This window comes from Physella acuta, unplaced genomic scaffold (assembly GCF_028476545.2).
Source record: "Physella acuta isolate Inbredline_101_S28 unplaced genomic scaffold, ASM2847654v3 ptg001327l, whole genome shotgun sequence".
Classification (NCBI taxonomy): Eukaryota; Metazoa; Mollusca; class Gastropoda; family Physidae; genus Physella; species Physella acuta.
In genome coordinates, this window is record NW_026732842.1 from 81,078 (window position 1) to 105,000 (window position 23,923).

A 23,923-nucleotide genomic window follows, 5' to 3' on the forward strand; every position below is an offset into this window, starting at 1 on the left:
AATCCCGTCATTATTTTGTCATTTTATTTATTTTAAAAATTGTGTGCAATTAGCTATACCCTATATAGTATATAAAGAAAAGTGCTCGGGTGCACTTTTGCCGAACGACCCCCCCCCCCCCTTTGGTATTTTGTGAGGTGTTAGAAAAACGCCTAGGGTTTTCAGAAAAAACCTCCCCATATCCAGGAAAAATTTGGAAATTGGTCAAAACTGACCAGTCGTATTTCCCTATATAATCTTTGTAATTTATGGGAAACAGAGGGTAATTTCAACAAAGATTTTAGCATGCCTTCGTCTATACATTTGGCTAATTTTTTGTTGCACCTCTATAGATGACTAGACTTAAGTTATGTATTGTAATTACATTGTTAACATTAATTTAATATAATATTTGAGTTATACTATTAAGGAAGCCTTTGCAATTCTAATCATCTTGCGAGTAATAATGTTGCGAATATTCCTCCAACGTTTCTCTGACATGAAATTTCTCAGACTGTTTAAACTTAAGCACTCTACATAACAGCCAATCACAAATTAATTATCATTCAAATCTCAAAAGTTTTTTTAAAACCTTGGCAAAGCTAGGGAGTATGCCTAGTATGTATATATTTGTGTGTATTATATAGGCCCTATATATATATATATATATATATATATATATATATATATATATATATATGTGTGTGTGTGTGTGTGTATGTATATATCTACATACATATATATGCATTTTATGGATGTGCTGGGTTGGAGAGCCCCTTCAAAAATCTCTGAAGCCTCTTGGACTCAGCAAGTCTATCCCTATTCTATTGGCAAGCAGCCTATTTCTATGAATGCATTTTTTGTTTTTGAGTTGTATAATTTAATGTGTGTTTTTGCATCTGCATGCCATTAACTTTATTAACGATTTCAAAGAAATTTATGTTAAGCATGCAATGAGGAAAAAACATTTTTCTAAACAAAATTTGTAATTATTAATTACAAATTTTAAATTTCTACACCAAGATTTTCTGATCACTTGATACCAACAAACAATTGTGAATTTTAGAAGTAGACCAAACTAAATTTACATCTAGATCTATAACATGGATCTATAAGTTGTTTCAATTTTTTAGGTCAACATTTACAAAAACTACTAAATGTAACAAGGTTCTTAAAAATAAAAATTCTAGTACATATTGAACAAAAAGTTATTTTAAAATAATGTTTATTTCCTTAGAACACTAGCTGTTTACTAAAAGACAATACAACAATTATTTTGGGGACATTAGATATATATTACATAAGTAGTTATTTTGGGAATACATGAAGAAACATTTAAGACTTAAGTGACACCCATTTAGATTCATCTAGAATTCTAGATTTAAAAGTAGACACAAATTAAAGTATAATAATGTTAAAAAAAACGCTAACAAAACAAGACTTATTTAACACAAAAGTGTAATAACCTATGAGCTCAGATACTATACCGGTACTTATGAGGAGGAATTTTAAAAAGGCTAAGTAGAGTTACCCCACAACTGACTATAAATTAGTATCTAGTAACTGCACTTCAGCCCAGGAGTTCAGGTTTTGGCTAGGAATTATACGCTAGATGAGATTTTGTGTTTGAATGTTTAATTATAAACAAATAGTAATTTATTTTTGGGTTGAATGGTAAATAAATTACATGAACTAGATAGGCGAATGACGTTCGACCACAACATTGAAAAGAACTGGTGGACGCACACACACAATAGATTCCATTGTAATGTTTTATGGCCGTGATTCCAGAAAAATCAATACCTTGATGGGGACATAGAATGCCTACTATTTAGTAACATCTGGATCCGCATATATTTGCACACACATACACACAAACAGACACTGACATATAAACATGGTTTTTTAAGAAAATTGTTAATACACTATATAAATTAAATGCACAAGAAAAAGTCTTATTATAAGTTTACATCTTAGAAGTTCTTTTGGAACTGTGAAGGATTTATAAATTAATGCTGAATTCCAATGTTTTCATTTTAATTAGATAGAATTTATCATAAAAAATCTGGTGGTGAACAGATTTTGTCTAAACATACATAGAGTATTGCTGGCACAACTTGGTTCAACATGTTGTAGCTTTTTTTTTTTTCTCAATAGGACTTTCGAATAAGTATTTAAATTATCTAATTACTTCAATAAATAATATTTAATAACATCAATGTACACTGAAAGCGTAAAATATTTTAAAATAACTAGTCCAACAAATAAACTAAATTTTTGTTACCTTTGTGTCTAAATAATATACAATTCAGAAAAACCAACAATTTAAAAAATTTCATCTTTAAATGCAACTATGTAATTGGATAATTCAGTCTACATATTTAAAAATGAAGTGGCATAATGTAACACAATACAGTACAAACTTTAAGTAAGCATGGGGTGCATTTTTCGCTACTTATGTCCTGGGCAGACTAATGTAAATCAATGCCTAAACACCTAGTAAATAAAATCTGCCGTTCAAGAAACAAATGTTAATAAATATAAACGAAAAAGTACAAACACAAGTACTGCAACTTTATTGCACTTTGATTTGTTGTTTTAAATCTTAAATATGTAGCCAGTTTTTACTTAAATAGCAGTAAACACAAATAATAATATAACATTTTAAACATGTAGTATAAAATACATCTTTACTAAAAGATGTTATAATTTGAATGAGAGAGGAACACTAGACAAAATGACAAGAAGTTTTATTAATGTCTACAAATATTTCTAAAAGTTAGAGTTGAATCACATTGCTTTATCTACTGCATAACACAACAGATTATTAGTTTAGAGACACCTACTTTATTGATAATAAATAAAAATTATATTTTCAGTTTAAGAATGTGTTTAAACAAAAATGAGCACTTAAAAAAACCAGATTTCCAGATGGCTTTAATATTGAAAGCCAATCTTCTTGCATGAAAATTCTGAGCATATATAACAATTAAAAATATAAAACAAAAGTGCCACCATAACTAAAAGTCATTGGATTTAAAAAAAAAAAAGATTAGCCAATCGTCTCCTAAAAATCCCTAACTTTGTAAAACAATAAAAATCAATGATCAGTCTGTACCATTAGTGATGTAATAATACAGGTACTCCTCTTGAAAGTATGATGAATAAACAAAAACCCACGTGATCATATCACAGATTAACATGAGGAGTAAACCAACATTCCAAACAGGTTACACATACACAAAGTTAAAAGAGGAGAAAAAGCAAAAACTGAATTTAAAGATAGATATTGAGGTGATAAGGGATTAACAATGATGTCCACAAAAAATCTAATTTGTACATATATATATATATATATATATATATATATATATATATATATAGTTGAAAGTTGAGCTGTTTTTCTCAGATGAAGCCAAGCATATTATTAAATGCACTTGGCATACAAATAACATTTTGTGTCAGTGGTATGAAATTAAGTTTAACAATAGTATGGCCACATGGACCTGAACACCCTATTCAGCTCATGATTAATTTACTTTTTAGGAAACAGATTTTTATTGTTTACAAAAGAAAAAAAAGCAATATTTATTACATTTGCATTTCCTATAGCAAGTTACTGAAATAATTTATTTTATAATTTTGTTCAACGTTAAAAAAAAACCTTTTTTAATACCATTTTAAAATGGTATCTTTCATAGATAGCCATAACAAAATAATTATTACGAAATAATTATAAATTTATTATTGCTTACCTTGTATTACTGTCAGAATTAAGATAGGATTGTTGATCAAAGAGATATTTTAATTAACATGCTAAGTCAAACGAAGTCAGACTAAATGCTCGGATTTGTTTAAGATATATCAAGTGCTTTAATTAGTGTAGCTTTTCAAATAAATATTTTTACCTTACTAACACAGATTTTTCTTTTTTTGTAAAAGTTTTAGGAAAACAACTGTAGTTACTAAGTAATTTATAAAGGTGTAATATCTTTACTAAAGGAATATTGTGTTTGCACTAAAATAATTTCTAAGAGTTACTTACACATAATATAGAAACAGTAAGCGCAAACATTAAGTCTCATTGTTCTCAGAGTCTGTGTCAAGATCAACTATACCTCCCTGATAACTGCATAAAAGTTTTAGAAGATTCAAATTAAAAAGTTTCATTGAAGAAACCTTGTAACAATCTGTTTCTATTTTGTTCCCTTAAAGAAAGTAGGTATTTTAGTAACTAAAATATTTATAAAATTAAAACAGTACGACAGTCAAAATATACTTCTAAAGCAAACTTTATTATTTCATTTTAAATGTTTAGTTTGATTTTGATTCAGTATAACTGATTAAAGACATGGAATCAAATTTTGTTCTTTTTTTTTTAAATTGTGAAAATTTTTTTAGTAAGATAAATTGTAAGCTGTGTTATTCAACCAGTAAGCAAAAGAAAAAAAAAACAAAGGTTTAATCATACAGCAAAAGAAGTAAAAAGAGAAGCCTGTTAACAATAGAGGCCCTCATCTGGAATCACCAGGCTAAAATTAACAGATAAAACCCCCTCCCCCCCTTAAAAAGGCCATGCAAAGAACACTTGAAAATGGATTACCATAATTTATATTTATAAGGAGACATTAACCCAACCTAGCCTATAGATTTCTGGAAAGCTCTTTTTCAGGCAAAAGGTTAAGATGACCAATTAGAAAAAATGAAAGGTAGATTGCAGCCATCATTAATATTCTTTTTAAAACATCATTACTGCTTTTAGCAAAGTAAAGGTAAGGTCTAGGGGCAAGTGAAGTAGAGTTCATGTGTTTCTGTGACCTCGACATATGAAGGGATAGTGTGGTCAGCACTATGCCCAGCCACCTTTACTTATCCTAACATGAGTTAGGTACCCATCAGAGTTGGGTGGACTCGGGTCTACTGACTTGAACGCAGATTGTTACAGGTTAGCAGTCAAGCTCTCTACCACCATGCCAAGTAAAAATCGTTGGGCAAAATTTTTGCTTCAGATAGTTTTGAATGACAAAAATGTGTGACAAGAAAAAACATTTCCCAAAATAAACTTTTTTGATTGCAAGTATTGTAGTAAAGAATAAGTGGTCCTAATTGCCAGCTTAAAATAATTTTTATTATTGATGGCAATTGATGAAATGAAAATGCGCTTTAAAAGTTAATTTATTTAATCAGGTTTTTTTTTAAATTTTGTTAAATAGTTAAAATTTTTTTTTACTGATACTTATAGGTTACTGAACAACCCTCAATCACTTTCAATCATTGGACATAAATAAAATAAACTAAAATAGCTTCAGCCTTGGCATTGTATAAATGACAAATTTATGACTAGGATTAAATACCTACACAGTTATCTAGATGTACAAACACTTTTTATATGTCTGTATGCTCAGATGTGTGTGTATATATGTATATAAATATATATATGTATAGGCATGTATATATGTATGTGTGTATATATATAAAATGTATGTGTATCTGTATATATATGTATACAATTATATATATGACCATGTAGACATACACAACAAAATGTTTTAAAACATTTTTTTTTATATCTCTACTTGATGAGGGGAGAAAGAAAATAAAATGTCTATAACATGTCATGACTTTGCCTTAACTAAATAATTAGCACGATCATTGACTATTCATTTCTGATCATGCTCAAATATTATCAAAATATAAGGCTTTATTATGGACATTAAGAAAATTAATGGTTAGGAATCATGCACATATTTTTAATACAAAGGGGTTTATTATAAAATTGTGTTATACTACTAGGATGGTGAGGAGAAATAAATAAAAGTGCTTGTTCCTTGTTTTCTTAACATTTCTGCTACTGAGAATGGATGGTTGTGAAAGTTTTGAGTGCTAACTAAAACATTTTGTCCCAAATATAAGGATTTACACTAGTTTCTGATTAAACTAAGCAGGTATTTTCCAATAATTTGTGAGATTCAACTTCTATGGTACTAAATTGTCTTGTGGGGTGTCTGCCTAAATATGTTAAATAATTTAGGGCTTGTGTTCAATGGAAATATGTAATATTGATGGTCCATGGATGTTAAACATTAGACAGGGTACACAGTAGACTAAGAATACATGACTTTATAAACCATTTAAGAATATTGTAATTGAAAATGAAAATTTTATACATACACATTGTATTTGTGCATGTTTGCATAAATATCTAACAGTAAATTCTAGTTTGTTACTGGCAGGTTTTTATGTAGTGTTGATACAATTTTTTAATGGCATTTTATTTTATTTTTTTATATTTTCATTTGTATATGTAAGTGACTGCGGCTAGTGTCAGCACAAGCAAAGACAGTGTGGTACAATACAATGTAATTTCATTGCCATATTTTGCTACAAATAAGGTGACTTTTCAACCCAGGAAACTTAAGAGATGGGGGTCATCTTATTTGACAGGTATTTTTTTATTATTAAACTGGAAAAGTTTGTGGGGTAGTCTCATCTTACACAACAGAAAAATTGGTACTTAAGAAACTCCAAGCCTCATCAGATGTTTATGTACATCTTGAGCTATCACTAATAGAAGCATTATTTTAGTATAAAAGTGACCCCATAAAATTGCACGTTTGGTCTATAATATTATAGACCACATAATTATAAGACTTTAGTGAATAATTTTTTTGTCTTATTTACAAAGGGTCACCAAGATATGTGACTACATGAATAAAAATATTGAATAGCAATACAAACATGGGTTAAGGACATGGGCTGGGGATGAAAACAAAAATAACCAAAATGCTTATTTCTTAACTTAATATAGTTATGAGTCAAAGAGTTAAGTCTAAAAATAAAAAGTGGTCGAAAATTTCATGTCATTGCCATGGGGATGTCTGCTATTTTATATTTTATTTACTTTTTTAACATCAAAATAACTCAAAGATGGCTTAAGTGAATTCAATAAAAACTTGCAGGAGTATAGCGATACATGGTGGTAATAATCGTGATAGATTACATTTTTAAATTTTAAAATACTTTGGTTTTTAAAACTTTTTCTTCTAAAAATCACTTTAAAGTAAACCTGGAGTGATCTCCCCTAAACTTTCTCGAATATTCGTATGTAACACTACGGGGGATAGCAACTTGGGATATAGACTAATATTTTTAATTACTCAAACTTTTTAAAATAGAATAGAATCTCTTAGAAAAAAGAATTGAACACCAAGTGAACGCCAAATAAAATGTGTATAATAGTGCGGAATATTATTAGTACTTTATAAATTCACATCCTTTTTTGAGAAATCGGAAATAGCCTAACTTACTACTTCCGGTCAATGGAAATTACTCAAAGTTTGAAAGAAGGCAGAGAATTAGATCTTTTACTTACATGTGAAATTTCATTATCTATCTGGAATAGTACTCAAATTATAGGCTTATGAAAAATTGAAAGTGGAAAAAGTTCCACTTCCGGTTATCGGAAATCGCTGAAGAGTTGATAAGGATCTACAAATTTGATATAATACTTATATATGAAATTTCATCTAATGGTACTCAAGTTATCTTGTTTACAGACACAAACACACATACATACGGACAAATTGCAAAAATATGTTTTTCCGACTCAGGGAGATGTAAAACATAAGGATTTGCAAAAATCTCGACTTTTTTTTGTGTGCATAATTACAATACTTTCTCTATAGTCTATACTTTGTATACGAGAAAGTTAAAATGAAATTTGTGCATAAAATACACCATTTTAACTGTAATAGAAAAACCATACATATTTTCAAAAATTTATTCGATCAGTTTTGTTGGTATATGTATACAGATTTACTAGAGAAAATTTTAAACAATTTTAGTTTTTTTTAGTATTAAAATAGTAAAAATAAATCAAGCCAAGATGGCTGCCACCACCATGTCAATGATATGAAATTTTCAGCGTACTTATACTTATAGTGTTTTTAAGGAAAATATTTTCAGTCGCAGCATAGGTCGAATTCACAAATTATGAATTACTGAAAAATAGAAAGTAAAACAACTAAATATGCTACGTCGCGGGTCGGCTCAAGCATTTTGGTTATTTTGGTTTTCATCCTCCGCCCATACCCTTAATACAAAAAAATATATTGATACATCAAAAAAGGACATAATGTTTGACAAAAATTTAAAATTTCTAACTATGAAGTAGGCCTACTCTTTTTCAACTTAGTCTAGCAAAGTAGTATCTACTTGTATAATTTATCTTGAAACGTTCTAAGATTAAAAAAAAATATTTTGAGATTTTTTAATCACTTTTGAAGGTTAAAAAAGTCTGATATACAAGTAGGGATCTGATTATTCTCATCATTCCAAGAGTTTATGGACAGGAAAACATAGTGTAATAATTTTAACCAAATAAATCTAAACAGGGATGTGGACTGACAATGAAAATAAATGGGACCTTTTTCTGCACAATAATTTAATGTTTACCTTTTTTTTACTGCAATTAAAGCACTCTCACATCATTAGTGAACTAATTAATTCTTTAATATAGCTAATATTTTATATAAAAGTAGTTTATGTTACTCTAAAATAACACTGAAAGTCTTGTCTAATTGCAATTTACCTTATAAACAACATTTTAAATCTAAAATTTTTTTTTCAGAATTATTAAAGCTTCCAAAAAAATCAACAAAATTAGAAAATTATCGGAATAATTACGAGAAAATAAAATCAGTGGAGGAAAATTGCACCTGAAACGGAAAAATTGGATTTTTGCTAACAATCAGTAAAGTCACACCCATGTCTAAATTAGTTTCTTTAGATTACATTTATGTTTCATTTAAAATACTTGATATATTACTAATGTTAGCAATGCAACTCATTATGTAATATTTTCTTTGGTAAAAGGTTCTTGTTAAATAATTTTATGTCTAAATATTAATAATTAGTAGCATTATGCTTAAAAAAAAACCATAATGAGATGAGTATAATACATACTTTAACCCTCTACTGTTAAATATATGCAAAATTACATGATCATTGTAATTATCAAGCAAAGAAAAGTATTATTTCTACTTCCACGTAGAACTAAGCAGTACCATTAAAATTACATTTCTTCTGATTAAAAACATGCTTATGGTTGCTCTAAGCTTCTGTATCATCTCCTTCATGTCCTTTTAAGCGTAGACGTGCAAAATCTTCAAAAATAAAATCATCATCCTTATCTCCGTAGAAAGCTTCACCACTGAAAATAGAAATATGAGAGAAAAATGGATCCAGATATTCTAAGTATACAAGTTTGATTGTGAATTAAAAAAAATTTCAGCTATTAAGCAGGTAATATAACTGGAAAAAATCCATAACTTTTTCTTGCCCATAAATTCATGCTTTTTATTTTACTTTTCTTTTTACACCCATACACAAAATTAAAAATTTGAAACAACACTTCAAAATCATACTTTGATTAAATTATTAAAATATTCTAAATAAAGCGGTTTCCTGATAGTTCTTGACTTATTAATTTTTTATTGCCTTATAATCAAATAGTATTTTCTACTTTTAAATAAGTATTAACCAAAATTGCAAAGCCCCATTTCTACTTCATAAACATCATTAAGCAATCTTGATAGAATAATATGTGACAAGTGTTTAATTAGAATTATTACTTTCATAGTGATATTTGATAAAAAAAATTTAAGGGGAGGTGCTCATTTTTCCTGTTTAAAATTGAACATCTCATGCTTTTATAATATATCAATCAGAATAACAGTCAATTTTTAAATTAAAATAATTGTTGGTAAACATTGGTCAACTTTTTATTTATTTTTTAATTAAAAAAAAAAGTCTCCTTGCACTTCAAGCAAGAAGCCACTTCAAACATATGAAAGATGAAAGTATAACTTACCTTGCAGTGACTAGTTTTAAGTCTTTTAAAGAATGTAACACTAAAAAAATTGTTTTGGTAGTAATGAAAAAACTTTGAAAAAAAAATTCACCATAATAAAGTTTCATTCAATATTCAAAAGTAAAAAGGTTTTTAAAAAAAGTTAAGTTAGAACAACCAAAATGTAGCAAATCTATTATTCTGATGTCAACAAAACTTGTGATATGAAGTAAAGTTTCAATTCTGCTCTGTCACTAATAAATATTACACTTCTAATTTCTATAAAAATAAAGCAGGTGTAATCTCCACTCTGATGGTACTTATAAGTACCACTTTAATTAAGCGCCTGTATAAGTTTTAAGTTGAATTTTTAAAACTATTGTTATAACTAATAGTATTGTCTCCGTTGAGTCACAGCTTGTAAGCCGGATCGCCATTTTTTGAAAATTACCGGTGCTGCACTATTTTCAATCTCTTCCTATATCGGTAATTCACAATTGTGTTGTACAGACCTCACATGTGTTCTTAATTTTGCTTCGTTTTACCTTAATATTCAAGTTTTCAAGACCAGTTATTTTTTATTGGCATCTTTAATAGTTAGGTAAGTGTGTTTAACTTCTATTTATTGAATTTGAATCAAATTTTGTCTTTGTAATAGATCAGTGTTTACACGAATACTTATGAGTACCGTTAGGGCACACAGTAATTTTTTTTTAGGATTTTTAGAAAGTGGCAGATTTTATGATGTTCATTGACATACATATTATCTTGATAAACTATCGAAATGTACTGAGAAAATTATATTTATATATGTAGAAAAATGTTAGCATATGGTTAATATAATAAATATTGTAACAGAATTGAGATTTATAGTAGTAAAAGTATAACAAAAACCGAAGATAGCAGTTGCAGGCTAATTTACTAGATTTAGCAAAGTTCGTTTGTATGCTTAAGTCTAGTTAAGCAGTCCTTAGGTTGTGTTTTGTACAGTCAGAAGAAAAGTCTAAGATGTGTTCCCATAGAAAATCCATTCAATAACCATACTCAAAATATACTTTTGTGTTGTGTTAATGTATGAAATTTTCAAAAATGATTATTATAATGATAGTAATTGGGCTATAGAAATATCGATGTTTGTGATAAAATGGCTTGTTTTTTTTTTTTGAGAAAAAACATAGATGCCAAAAGACTACCACATTAAACAAGTTAATTAAACATCTAATTTAGTCGTATTTGTCACATTGCATTGTCATTGAGTCTTGACCTAGGTAAAAAGTTTGAATAAATTGATCAAGTAGAAATGGTAGAAATTTTGCTCTACATTTCTCACAAAATTGTAAAAAGAGTAAAATACCCATTCCATTTACAGGCAAAAGGTTATAGACATCAACATACAGGAGCAAATACTAATTAAATAACAGAAATGGTAGTCAAGTTATTTGTATTTAAGAGATCAGAAACAGAGTAAAGTACCACTTCAGGATATTGGAGGTCAATTGAATATTGAAAGTGATTCAAGTATAAGATCTTATATTTATAGATAAATTTCATCTAACTGAAACAGTACTCATGTTATCTACCAGAAGTAGAGTAGTTACCACTTCCGGTTTGCAAGAATAGCTTAAAAGTTGATCAAAAACTACAAATCTGATATATGAAATTTCGTCAACATAAAAAAGAGACAGACAGAATAAATTGTTTGCAAAACTACATTTTTCGATTTTTTATACAATTACAATACTTCCTCTATAATTTGTATATGAGAATGTAAAAAGTGTTTAATTTAAACACTTGACAAAAAGCTTTAATTGATATTTTATTTAAATGACGTGAAAATGTGGTGTGACGTAAAAGTTGTAGATAAAGTTGCATTGAGCTCCGCTAAACTTTCTCAATTATTTGTCTTTAACAGTAAGGGTTGGTTAGGATATTACTTAAGGTTATAACTATGGTAGGTTAGCTTGTGACAAGTTTTGTTGACGAAACACAATGAGATGAAAAGTTCTTAGAAAATGCTGTAATATGATAAAAAGAGTTATTTATAGTTATATTTTTTCCATCACAAAATTGTTCCATAGTGAAGACCAATGTAATCCAAACATGATCACATTCCCTTAAATGTTTTCTAGACATGGAATGTCTGTTATTCTATACAAGGCAAACAAGTGAATGATCAAATAAAACAAGTATTTAATGCTTTAAAACAGATAAACTAAAGAACTAAAGCAAACTTAGTGAATGACCAGTTTTAAACAAAACAGAAAAACAGAAGACAATTTTAATGACTTATTATTTTGTGTACTAAAATATTCTATTGAAAATATTCAGGATCTAATGCAAACACTGATTTTTTTTTATACAGATCTATATAAAAAAAAATTGCATGTTAAAATAATATGCTTATTTCAGAATTAAAAAACCAACTGAAATAGATAGATATAAAACCCCAAATTTTAAGGAAAAGTTAGAGAGCTAAGACCAATGTAAAATGAAAACTTATAAACAGTGGAATACTGAAAATGCAATTTGAATTTTGATCTATTTTTAGATGAAAATTCTTTAGAATAGTAATTGATAATAAAATATGAGCCTATATCTTTGGTAATATAATTTATTTAGTAACATCAAATTTAATGAATATTTTTTACATTTACCGACAACTTTACTTACAATTTAATATTCTGTTTTCCTACTCAAGAGATTATTTAAAAAATGGCATTAGTTAAAAAAAAAATTTGATTTTTTTTGTCATATTTTCAATAAAAGAAAAATTGTAATTGACTTTTTTTCTTCTTTTTCTTAAAGTTATTGAATAATAAAGCTGTAGAGAATTTGAGACTAGAGTTCCACTGTTACAATTTTTGTTGGCCCTCTAAAGCTTTATGTCTAGAAACTCTAAGGCACCTCTGACTAAGAGAAACCTCAATGCAGGGCTCCAGGACAATTACCCTCTGGATCAAAACCCTCTGGACAATAACCTTTGGACTCAGATTTATATAAGAAAATAAGAACAAAATAATTTGAAGGTATATATATTTTAAAAAATTTAGTATCTAGTTATCATAATTTAAATTTTCAAAATGAACAAAATAGTTTCAATGAGAGACCTTACTTGTATTTGATCAATGAACGAGCACTGACAAAACCTTCAATATAGTGTATCAAAATATAGGAGTTAGGAGCCAAATAGTTCTAAAGTAAGATCAAAACAACTAAACAAATTCTCCAAAAAACACTTGCCCAAATGCCATTTGCCTGAAGGCCATTTTCCTGAGTGAATACTAGCCCGATTTTGACAAACGTCAGAGCCACTTGCCGGAAGGCCATTAGGCCAAAAAAATATTAATATATATATATATATAAATATATATATATATATATATATATATATAAATTAAAGTTTTTTTGTGGGTTTGTCTGTCTTATGGCATCACTACACCATATATTTAACTGCTTTGAAACTTTGTAGAGTTAATGAGAATACCCCTGGGAAGGTTATGCAAAAAAGATTTTTTTTTTATTATGGAGAGGCGGCTCACCTGCATGGTGTAATTTGGCGAACTGGTCTCCCCTGTGAGCACTATGGCCATTATGTTCATTTTAAAGAGTGCCATACACTATGGATCTGATCAGCTACAATAATTGTTCAATAAATCAAAATCTAGTGCATGCTCCGATGCCTGGGCAGGGTGTGATTTGGTGCCCAGAGCTTCCCCGTGGCTTCTATGACCGTTTTAAAGATTGCGATACACTGCTCTCTCTTGCTGAAAGCTTCATGTTAGAATATGTCTGACCTTTGCAAAAAGTTTCAAGGCGATGAAATAAGTCAAAAATAATTTTCAGTGCGTTCTGAATGATTCATCTCTAAGTGATGTTTGAGTTTTGAAGGGTATGTAAAGTTGTAATTAAGAACAACTTTGTGTATCAATTTTGTAAAGCCGATTTTATTGAAGTTTATGTTCAAGGAAACCCCTCGCGACGCACAAGTTGGAAACCCATGGATAGACTGTCTAGATAAATTTGAATTTGCTATATTTAAGTTGTAAAAACATATTTTTTTCTATCTATGAAACAAAATAAAAATGCCATTTTATCTCAGATTTTGTTTAATGAACCTCAATTTCCTTATTGGGTAACTGCTTTAACACTTTGTTAAGACAATGTGCATTAAATAGAGATCAAACATAAGCAACTACATTTAGGTTTTTAAATTAACCACCAAGACAGAGCCTCATTGTTTTTGGTGAAATGATCCCCACAGAACATGTTTAACAAGCTAAATGAAACAAAAGCTTTTCTTCAATGGTGCGAGATGTTTGTGTTTTGTATCCATTTAAGTTTGCATTTATGCATATGTTTCCTTGAAGGCCAACTAGAATAAAGCGGGTGTGATCTAGCTTAAACTTGTATATTCTTATATAACACTACAGGGATCGCAACTCAGGGAAAAGACATTCTTTTTAATCAGTTTTAACATACTTTTTCAAAACAGAGAAGAATCTCCTAAAAAAAGCACAGCAAGTGAACAGCAAAGAATATGTGTATAATACTGCGGAATATTAGTACTTTATAATATCATGTGTTTTTTTGGGAAATCAGAAATAGCATAAAGTACTACTTTCAGTCAACAGAAATTATTCAAAATTAGACACAAGGCAGAGGATTAGATCTTTTACTTATTGTGAAATTTCTTTTATCTATCTGAAACATTCCTCAAGTTATAAGGCTTTTGAAAAACCAAATGTAGAATAAGTTCCACTTCCGGTTACCAGAAATAGGTGAAAAGTTGATACAGAACTACAAATTTGACATAATACTTATACTTATCTTTGAAATTTCATCAGTCTTGCTGTAACAGTACTCAAGTTATCGTGTTCACACATACACATACATACAGACACGGACAAAATTGCAAAACTATATTTTTCCGACTCAGTTGTAAAACGTCGAGATTTTTTAAAATCTCGAATTTTGTTTTGCACGCTTACATCCCTATTCTTTACAGCATCTGCATATCTTTTAATCTATAACAATGAAAGTCTCTTTTCTGTAAATGTCTAAAGTAATACTGACAAAACTATAATAACGGTTTGTTCGAATGCTTGGAAGTTCGTATTTCACCACCCTGTTTTTTTAAATTATAGCTAGCGTCATCTCTTAAAATGTCACAACTACTTATCTTCTGGATCATTTAAATTAATTGCTTGCTAGTAAATAATTTTTTTTTCAGTGAATAGATTTCACAGGTAACACTAGCTCTTACTCAAGGTGCATTTTGAACATAATCAAACTAGTACATTTTTTTAGGACCATAGAATTGACTTATATAAATAACAGTAACAAAAGGGATGGAGTAAGATGTTAGATTAACATAGAAATGGCTTATATAAATAACAGTAACAAAAGGGATGGAGTAAGATGTTAGATTAACATAGAATTGACTTAAATAAATAACAGTAACAAAATTGATGGGGTAAGAGCATCATAAATAGGGGAATTTTTTCAGATCAGACTTAATACACTTTATGCAGATCTAATGAATTGAAAACAAGCAGTCTCACAGGATTATGTTACTAATAGATAACTGAATACAGCTTTTGTGTTAAAATAAAAGTAGTTTCTGTTAATCCTAAATAACTAGGCTACTGCCTAACATTTTAAACTTCATATTTTTGTTTAATATGGCTTAAAAATTTAAAAACTAAATCTGTTTACCTTTAATTTGATACCAAAATATAACATGCATAATAGTAGGACGTAATATATAATTTTCTATAGTTTTTAATATTTTTTAGTACTTTTACAACAATATTAAATAAAGCAATTAACATTTTGGTAACCTTATGTTCAGCTCGATATTCTCAGCAATTAGACCAAAAAAATGTACAAATGGCAAGTTTGCAACAAACATAAATCATCCATTTTAAAACTAGATCGGTACCGTTTAACAATACGCAAAAATAACAGTAAAAAGTATTTGTCTCTGAAATGACCATGAAACAATGTTAAAAAACGGAATGACAGTATTGTCTTTTTTGGCAGCCATCATTACCATGACTGCAAAAAAAGTAGGCCAAGTGACAGGCTACTTTTGTCTCGATCAAGTTATTATTTATTTTTATTAATTTTTCTTCAGGGTCAGTGTTATGATGTATGTTTGACTAGGCAAAGTGGTGCCCATGATTGATGGTGCGACCGTATATTGTACGAGGGAAAGTGTGACGCGGTACGCAAGAAAGTGACGTTTTAGTGTGAGTTTGTTGTTTCCGGGGAAGAAGTTAGAAAGGAGTCTTGTTCTTGTTGTATGTATTTGTATTGTGGAATAAACAGTAGAGTTATATAGCGTCTTCTATCAAGTCATTTAGATCGTTTCATCTCGTCTCACTTCAGAATGAACTAGTAATTGGCTAGACGGAGTATAATAGTAGTGCTAGAACCTCTCACATAGCAGGCTTAACAGTCAGATATATTTTTAATGAAGTTAGTTTATTATGGCAGGGCATTTATGCAACAAAATTTTAGTTCTTACAATTTTTTTCACTACTTTGTACTCAGCAAAATGATCAAGTATACCACAGATGGAAAGTGCATTCAAACACTAAACAGTATAGTTGTACAATTTGCTTGATAAAACTTATTACAATATTTAGTTTTGAAATGACCATTCAACCTTGTCAAAAAACAAAAGGTGGATTGGTCCTTTCTGGCAGCCATCATTACCAAGGTAACAGCTTGAAAAGTGGCTCAAATGATAACCTAAAAATAACTCTAAAAGCCCTTTTATAATTGCAAAGTTTCCCTATAAACAGTGTTTTAAAAAATTCACACTTTAACTAAAAAATGAAAATTGTTTTTAATAGTCATACTAATTATACAAATTTAAACTATAATGATCTAAATCAGGGGTCTCCAAACTACGGCCCGCGGGCCGTATGCGGCCCGCGAAGTCCTCTCATCCGGCCCGCGGAGATCTTTTTGTCCAAGGAAAAATTGCTTATCTGTAATTGCTGAGGAAGTTTGCCCAGAAAAATCAAAGACATGCCTGGAAGAAACTGGCCCCCGAACTGAAATGTTATAGTTAATGCGGCCCTCGGACTGAAAAGTTTGGAGACCCCTGATCTAAATGCATTTTTTGGTTTCAATTGGATGAGGTTTTATCTTGTTATCTTTAAAAAAAATGTAAGCGTACATATTCAACAATAAAGAGTCTAATTAAAATTTTAACTTTTTAGTTCATGTAATGGAAAATGAAATCCACCAAAAATAGCTGAAGTTAGGTAGATCTGGTACTGGTAGATAGATCTACTATTTATTTTAAATTAATAGTCGTTTGGAAATAATATTTAAATTGAGCCCAAAAATGTCATTTTGATAGTATTTAAAATGTAGAATTTAGAATGGCATTGACTGCTATTAAAAATTTCAAAACTCAGATTTTTCCCCAATACAAAAATACTGGTATACTATGTTACCCTGCATGCAAGATTTTTCTTGCTTTTTTGTGTGGAAAAAAACTATTATACAAAAATTTGGAAATCTGCCCAAATTCTGAAAAGTCAATTTAAGTAGTGTGCTACCAAATTTCACAAGGAATGTAAAATGTTTTCATTTCTAAGGTTATGAACTTACTTTGTATCCAACTGTATGAGATTGGTGTCAACAGGAGCATCTCCACCTTCTGGTGGAGCAATGCTAGCAGATCTAGATGGGGTAGGTGAATCAGGAGGTTTGGGATGAGTCAAAGTGAATGGCAGCTCCACAGCAAGTTCCCTGCACAATCAAATTATCAACAATGAGAATAAAGATTTAAAAAAATAGAGGGGGATTGCAGGAGACCAATTCACATATCAGGAAAGTGTGACCAAAACAAGGACAAAGAGGAGATTCAAACATAAAAAGCAGTATCAGCCTTTAATTCCCTACACCTGATCTAGAATTGCATAGCCCTGTACCTCCAGAGCAAGATAGAATCTTCAGAACAAATGTCAAGGCAGTAGGCCTATTATTATGAAGCCAGAGACCTGGAGGGTTACAAAATCGAACAACAGATTACAGTTCTTCACAAATATATGCCTATAAAAATACTCAAAATGCAATGGCCATAATAAAGTCCAATGACCACCTCTGGCAAATCACAAGGCGACAGTCCACAGATAGGTACATTAAAATCTGCAAATGGAGTGGGCTAGTCTAAACAATTCTGGAGATGGACTATGAATGGAGAACCAAGGGTAGACCTACAAAAAATTCATGGTATTTCAAGGTGTTTTTTACTTTTCAAGGAGATTTTGGAACAACTGAAACATAAATTATAAATTTGAAAACAATTACGTCTAGACCCTGATATAGCATGTAACCACAGCACTGTAGGGGCTTCATCATTATTTATTTAAAACCTACGATAGTGTATGCCTAAATCAAATGACTTTAAAACAAAATCTACTAATAATCTCAAAGTAACAGTGTTGGTAAATTGAGAGATGCAAAATGGCGAGGCGGCAAATTCCGAGGCATACCTGCAGAATTACTGGTAAATAGCAAGACATAATGTGTGAGACAGTTTTTTTGTTTGATGCCTTTGGTGGTTTGCTTTTTCTCCAGATGTGTGGTAAGAAAAAGTTATAAATGAAACAAGTAGATATATCACCACAAGTGTTGTATGCTATTCTTTTTTATTAAAGTTCTTGATCTAATTTGAATTGTTTTTTAAATATTAAAATATCTTAACATAATTGCTTCTATGACCACCACTCATGTTTTCTAGTCAGCTGGAGAAAAATCATGTCTCATTCGACGGGTTTCTGAAAGTTCATAAAGAGAATATTATTTTAGACTAAATTTGTTAAAAATCTAGATCTATATTTAAAATCTGAAACGTTGGCGCCCACTTATAGTCTGCTTACGTTTTCTAGTCTGCTCTAGAAAAATACCTCCATTTGTGGGGTCACAGTTAGTGCACATAAAAACTTTAACATAAGTTATAGCCTGAACAATAGCAATATGATCAATGATTGGGGTCATTGTGAGTTCATCTAATAGGCCCCCACTAAGTGTTAAAGATCAGGGATACTGGTGCCTTAATTATTGCAGAAAGGGCTAATTTTATTCAACCTCACCAATATATAAATAAAAGAAAGCAATTTATAAATAAAAGGAAGCATGTTAATGTATTTGGTGGTAAAAGTTATAGTTGGCCTATAGCTAGGGTATTTGTTAGATCACATCAAATCAGTGGCATTGCGAGGTTGGGTGTCACCCAGTGTGGGAGCTCATGGTGTCACCCCCCCCCCCAATAACCTGTGTAATATATATATATATATATATATATATATATATATATATATATATATATATATATATATATATATATATATATATATATATATATATATATATATATATATATATATATATATATATATATATATATATATATATATATATATATATATATATATATATGTTAATTAAGGTCTACATAGGGCTATATATATATAGTTCCAATTGGTGACAACCCTTTTCCAATTATCCTAATGGAATTAATTTTTGCACACAATCCACCAATTAATTCAAGTGGAAAAAGCATCATCTTCAACGTAAGTCATTCGTTTTTGGTGTCACTCCCTCTCTTGTCGTTGATTGACTTATCTGTTATTCAAAATACTCAGCAAGCATTTATTCCTCGCAGGGTGATAGTGTTAAAGTGTACACAGTAATAGTAAAGATGGTTATCTTAAGTCAGTTATTAATACAGGTGGATTAACTCTAATTAACCATTAATAGAACTGGTAAAAAGCATATTTCTTCTATATATTTTGCAAGTTTTCGCCATGGTGTCACCCCTTAAATGGTGACACCCTGTGCACCATGAGTCACCCCCTGCACCCGATTCGCCTCTGCATCACGATACTGGGTGTGAAGATTTTGTGGTGTTGAGAGGTCCATATGACTTAATAATAGGAAATGTTCCTGGAGTGAGGGATTATAATAACAGTAGTAAGGTTCAGAATTTAGAAAACAAAATCAGTATACTTGAAAGTGAAATAGGAAAACTTGTGGGTAAAGTGTAGGAGTAGACTAATCTAAAAAAATATGATAACTCAAACCATGTAGATCGTACCAAATGTAATAAAGTAAATAGGAACAAAAAGTGGAGTAAGTAGGATGATACTGAATCATGTTTGAAGTAATGTGATGTTTGGTTGTTCTATTATAGCAACTGGTGGGAGGGGATGTACAATGCTGATGTGATACTATGGGTAGAACTTCTGAATGTGATGTTGAGAGAATTGTGGAACTAACCAAGAACCAACAATACCTTATCTAATGGACAGATCCTGGACAAACTGTTGTTATCATTGGAATGTCAGTAGAATGAAATATAATAAATATGTGTGTGTGAGGTAAAGCTATAAGCTTTAATGCCAGAATTAATTAGAATTTGATATTATTATGTATATGATATGTATATATTACCCTAGTTGATATTGTTGGTGGAATAATATGTTGAACTATTGGTATGGTATTTGAAGCTAATGTTATTAGCTTGTGGGGGAGACTGGGCGTTTATGTTATGATGCATGTTCTGAGTATAGATTGGTGTGCGTGAATGTTAGTGCGTGCGTATGTTGAACGAATGAAGATGTGACAGCATAGTGAGATAGTAGAAGGTAGAAAGAACATTGTTGATATAGAATGTAAGCTAGGAGTTAGCGGCTAGGTATTGAAGAAATAGGTTCGGGGTATGTTGTTGATGTAGATTGATGTTAGCAATGTTCTGAATAAAGACTAAAGTAGGAAGAACTAGTATCTTGTCGAATATATTATGACTAGCCATCGGTAACAGTTACACATGAATTATCTATCTATCTATCTATCTATCTATCTATCTATCTATCTATCTATCTATCTATCTATCTATCTATCTATCTATCTATCTATCTATCTATCTATCTATCTATCTATCTATCTATCTATCTATCTATCTATCTATCTATCTATCTATCTATCTATCTATCTATCTATCTATCTATCTATCTATCTATCTATCTATCTATCTATCTATCTATCTATCTATCTATCTATCTATCTATCTATCTATCTATCTATCTATCTATCTATCTATCTATCTATCTATCTATCTATCTATCTATCTATCTATCTATCTATCTATCTATCTATCTATATATATATATATATATATATATATATAAAGCAATGTATGTGTGTCTGTGTATCTTTCTGTCTGTCTTTTATGCATTACTACACCTTTCATCCGCCATGAAACTTTGGGAAGTTGTTGAGAATACACCTGGGGAGGTTTCTGCAAAAAATAAACCGGGAGTAATCTCCCCTAAACTTTCTGGAATATTCTTATATAACACTACGTGGGATGGCAACTCGGGATATAGAAATGATTTTTAATTACTTAAACTTTTAAAAATAGAACAGATCTTGTAGAAAAAAGAATTGCGCACAGACAGAGACAGACCGACACAGACAGACACATAGACAGACACAGACAGACAGACAGAGACCAACAGACACACACAGGCAAACAGACACAGACAGACAGAGACATACAAACTAGATTGCAAAACTATGTTTTTCCTACTCAGGGAGGTGTAAAACGTCAAGATTTGTAAAAATCTAGATTTTTTTTTGCATGACTATAATACTTTCTCTATACTTTGTATACGAGAAAGTAAAAAAAAAATTCAAATTCGCAGAGGTGGCGCCCCGACAGGGCGCAATTTGTTTTTTTATAAAAATTAAAGTCGATTGCGGTTTAACCATCAAACTTTGGGGAGCTGATTAGAGGTTTCTGTAAAAAAAAAATCATTTTAACACGTTTTTCTTAACTCAGCTTCGCGTTTGTAGGTTTGTTGTTAAAATTGACAACGAAAATTAGCCCACTTCTGATTGCTCTAGAGATCTGAAATTCGGCATGCAGGCTATTTTCGCCTAACAATTTCAGATGCAATCATAAAAACTAGCAATTAGAGACCTAAATTAGCTTAATTAAATTACGCCCCAAGGACCCTAAAATTGAGGACATGATTTCTAAAGATATCGACAAGACTGGAGGCCTATTGACACAGTTACTTCGGCCCCAATCGATGTGAGCGCGCTGGCCGTGATCGTATAGTGGTTAGTACTTAGTGTTGTGGCCGCGACAACCCAGGTTCGAATCCTGGTCACGGCATTTGATGACAAAAAACGTGGGTACGTTCACCATCAAATTTCCAAAATTCGTGTCATCAAATGTCATCGCCTAACAATTTCAGATGCAATCATAAAAAACTAGCAATTAGAGACCTAAATTAGCTTAATTAAATTACGCTCCTTCTCTGTTTAAAGCGTATCGGTCGCTCAAGATTTTTAGTCCGTGTATTTAAAAACACTTAGTCAAGTCATACTTAATCAAGTCATTAGATAAAGTAGAAAATAAACTATATAAAAAACTTTTTAAAAACCACGTTTTACATGTGTAGCAACGGACTAAAAAGGAGAAAATAAAATACTTAAAAAAAACTTTTTTAAAAAACCACGTTTTTCTTGTGGACTAAAAAGTAGAAAATAAATTTTTCTTCCGACCCTAGGGGATCTACCAATGACTGCTCGTAAATTTTGTGCTTCCTTGAGCTGTGCAGATTCTTGTGATGACTGTTCATACATTTGATGACAAAAAACGTGGGTCGGGCAGATTTATGATTAAAGCGAAAAGCACACAACACACGAATTTTGGAAATTTGATGGTGAACGTGACCACGTTTTTTGTCATCAAATGTATGAACAGTCATCACAAGACAAATATTAATATTATTATTTACTGTTGACAGAGGGGTAATAGATATAAGGTGATAACTGGGAAGTAGTAGACAAGTAATGGCCTGCTTCCAATTATATACTTCTGGTTTAACCAAACAAATGCAAGAAATAAGTTTAAGAAATTGAGGCAATAAATCACAAGACTGTTTAAAATTATCAGCTTACATGCTGAAACCATACACTGTACCTTAAAGCACTGGTTCCCAAATTTTGGGTCGGGTGGGGGGGGGGGGGGGGGTCGCGAAGGGTTTCAGGGGGTCGCCAACTAAACCAAACAAAAAGTCTTTTTTAATTGTATGAGGTCGAAGGTCACTAAGCTTTTATTAAAAAGGGATCGCCACAAAAAGTTTGGGAACCTGTGCTTTCAAAGGTGAATTGAAATCCCTGAATAACTTTTTTCCTACTTACCCAGATCCAAATCCCATGATAAGTTTAACTTTCACTCTGTATGATACAACAATGCCCAAACTTTCTTTTTGACTCTTTTCTGTCATTCTGCAAAAACCCAAAGTAATAAAAAGGTTTTTTAACATTTGAATAATTTTTAAGCTACTTAGCTGTATAAGGAACTATATTTTTTTTTAAATAGTAAGTAATGAAAACTTTTAGATTTCATTCATTTATGAGGGGGGGGGGAAGATCTAAAATCCCAAATTTTTGTGGAAGTCATAAATGGATGACCTTACTAACAGTTACAGATAACTTAATTTAAATAAAACATTTTTTAAAAATCTCACATAGTTGATGAAGCTAAATTTGTATCTTCATGCTTTAGTTTGCCATCAAGGGCAAGGCCCCTTTTATCACGATTATTTAAGAGAAGAGGAGTAAGGTGGTAAACTTTACAGAATCCAGTTTGACTAGGTTGAATAGGAAATCCTTCCCTGAAAATATTTTAGAAGAGCATATAATTATACTACAAGACAATTTTCATAAATCATGTTATGCGACTACTAAACCTATCAAGGTACTAATAGTGACCAGTGCAAATCATCACTTTAAAATTTAGTATTGAAAGGTTAATAACCTATGTCTAGATATACTTAAAGCAGATAAAATATAATTAATATAATTTATAATCAAACTGTATTGAACAATAAAGTGTTGCCTTTCACTAAGCAAGTTTAACATAAGGTACATATTTACTAATGTGTAAAGAGGGTTATCCATAAATTATGTCACTAAGCCAGTTCGCCTTCTTAACAGCTTTCCTTTGTATCAGCACAAAAAGACCCCCCCATGCAAAAAATGTTACATAGTTCA

At 30.4% G+C, this 23,923-nt stretch overlaps 1 protein-coding gene across 1 annotated transcript; it reads right to left on the reverse strand.

Annotated features, from left to right (window-relative positions):
* Window positions 1-2,536: 2,536 nt before the first annotated feature.
* LOC131958419 (beta-arrestin-1) lies at window positions 2,537-23,544 on the reverse strand (the record flags this gene model as incomplete). The annotated part of the gene is given in 4 exon segments (XM_059323438.1): window positions 2,537-9,190; window positions 17,459-17,599; window positions 23,069-23,155; window positions 23,398-23,544. Coding segments are annotated over 4 exon segments (475 nt in total), but the record flags the coding sequence as incomplete, so codon positions are not given.
* Between the last annotated feature and the right edge of the window lie 379 nt (window positions 23,545-23,923).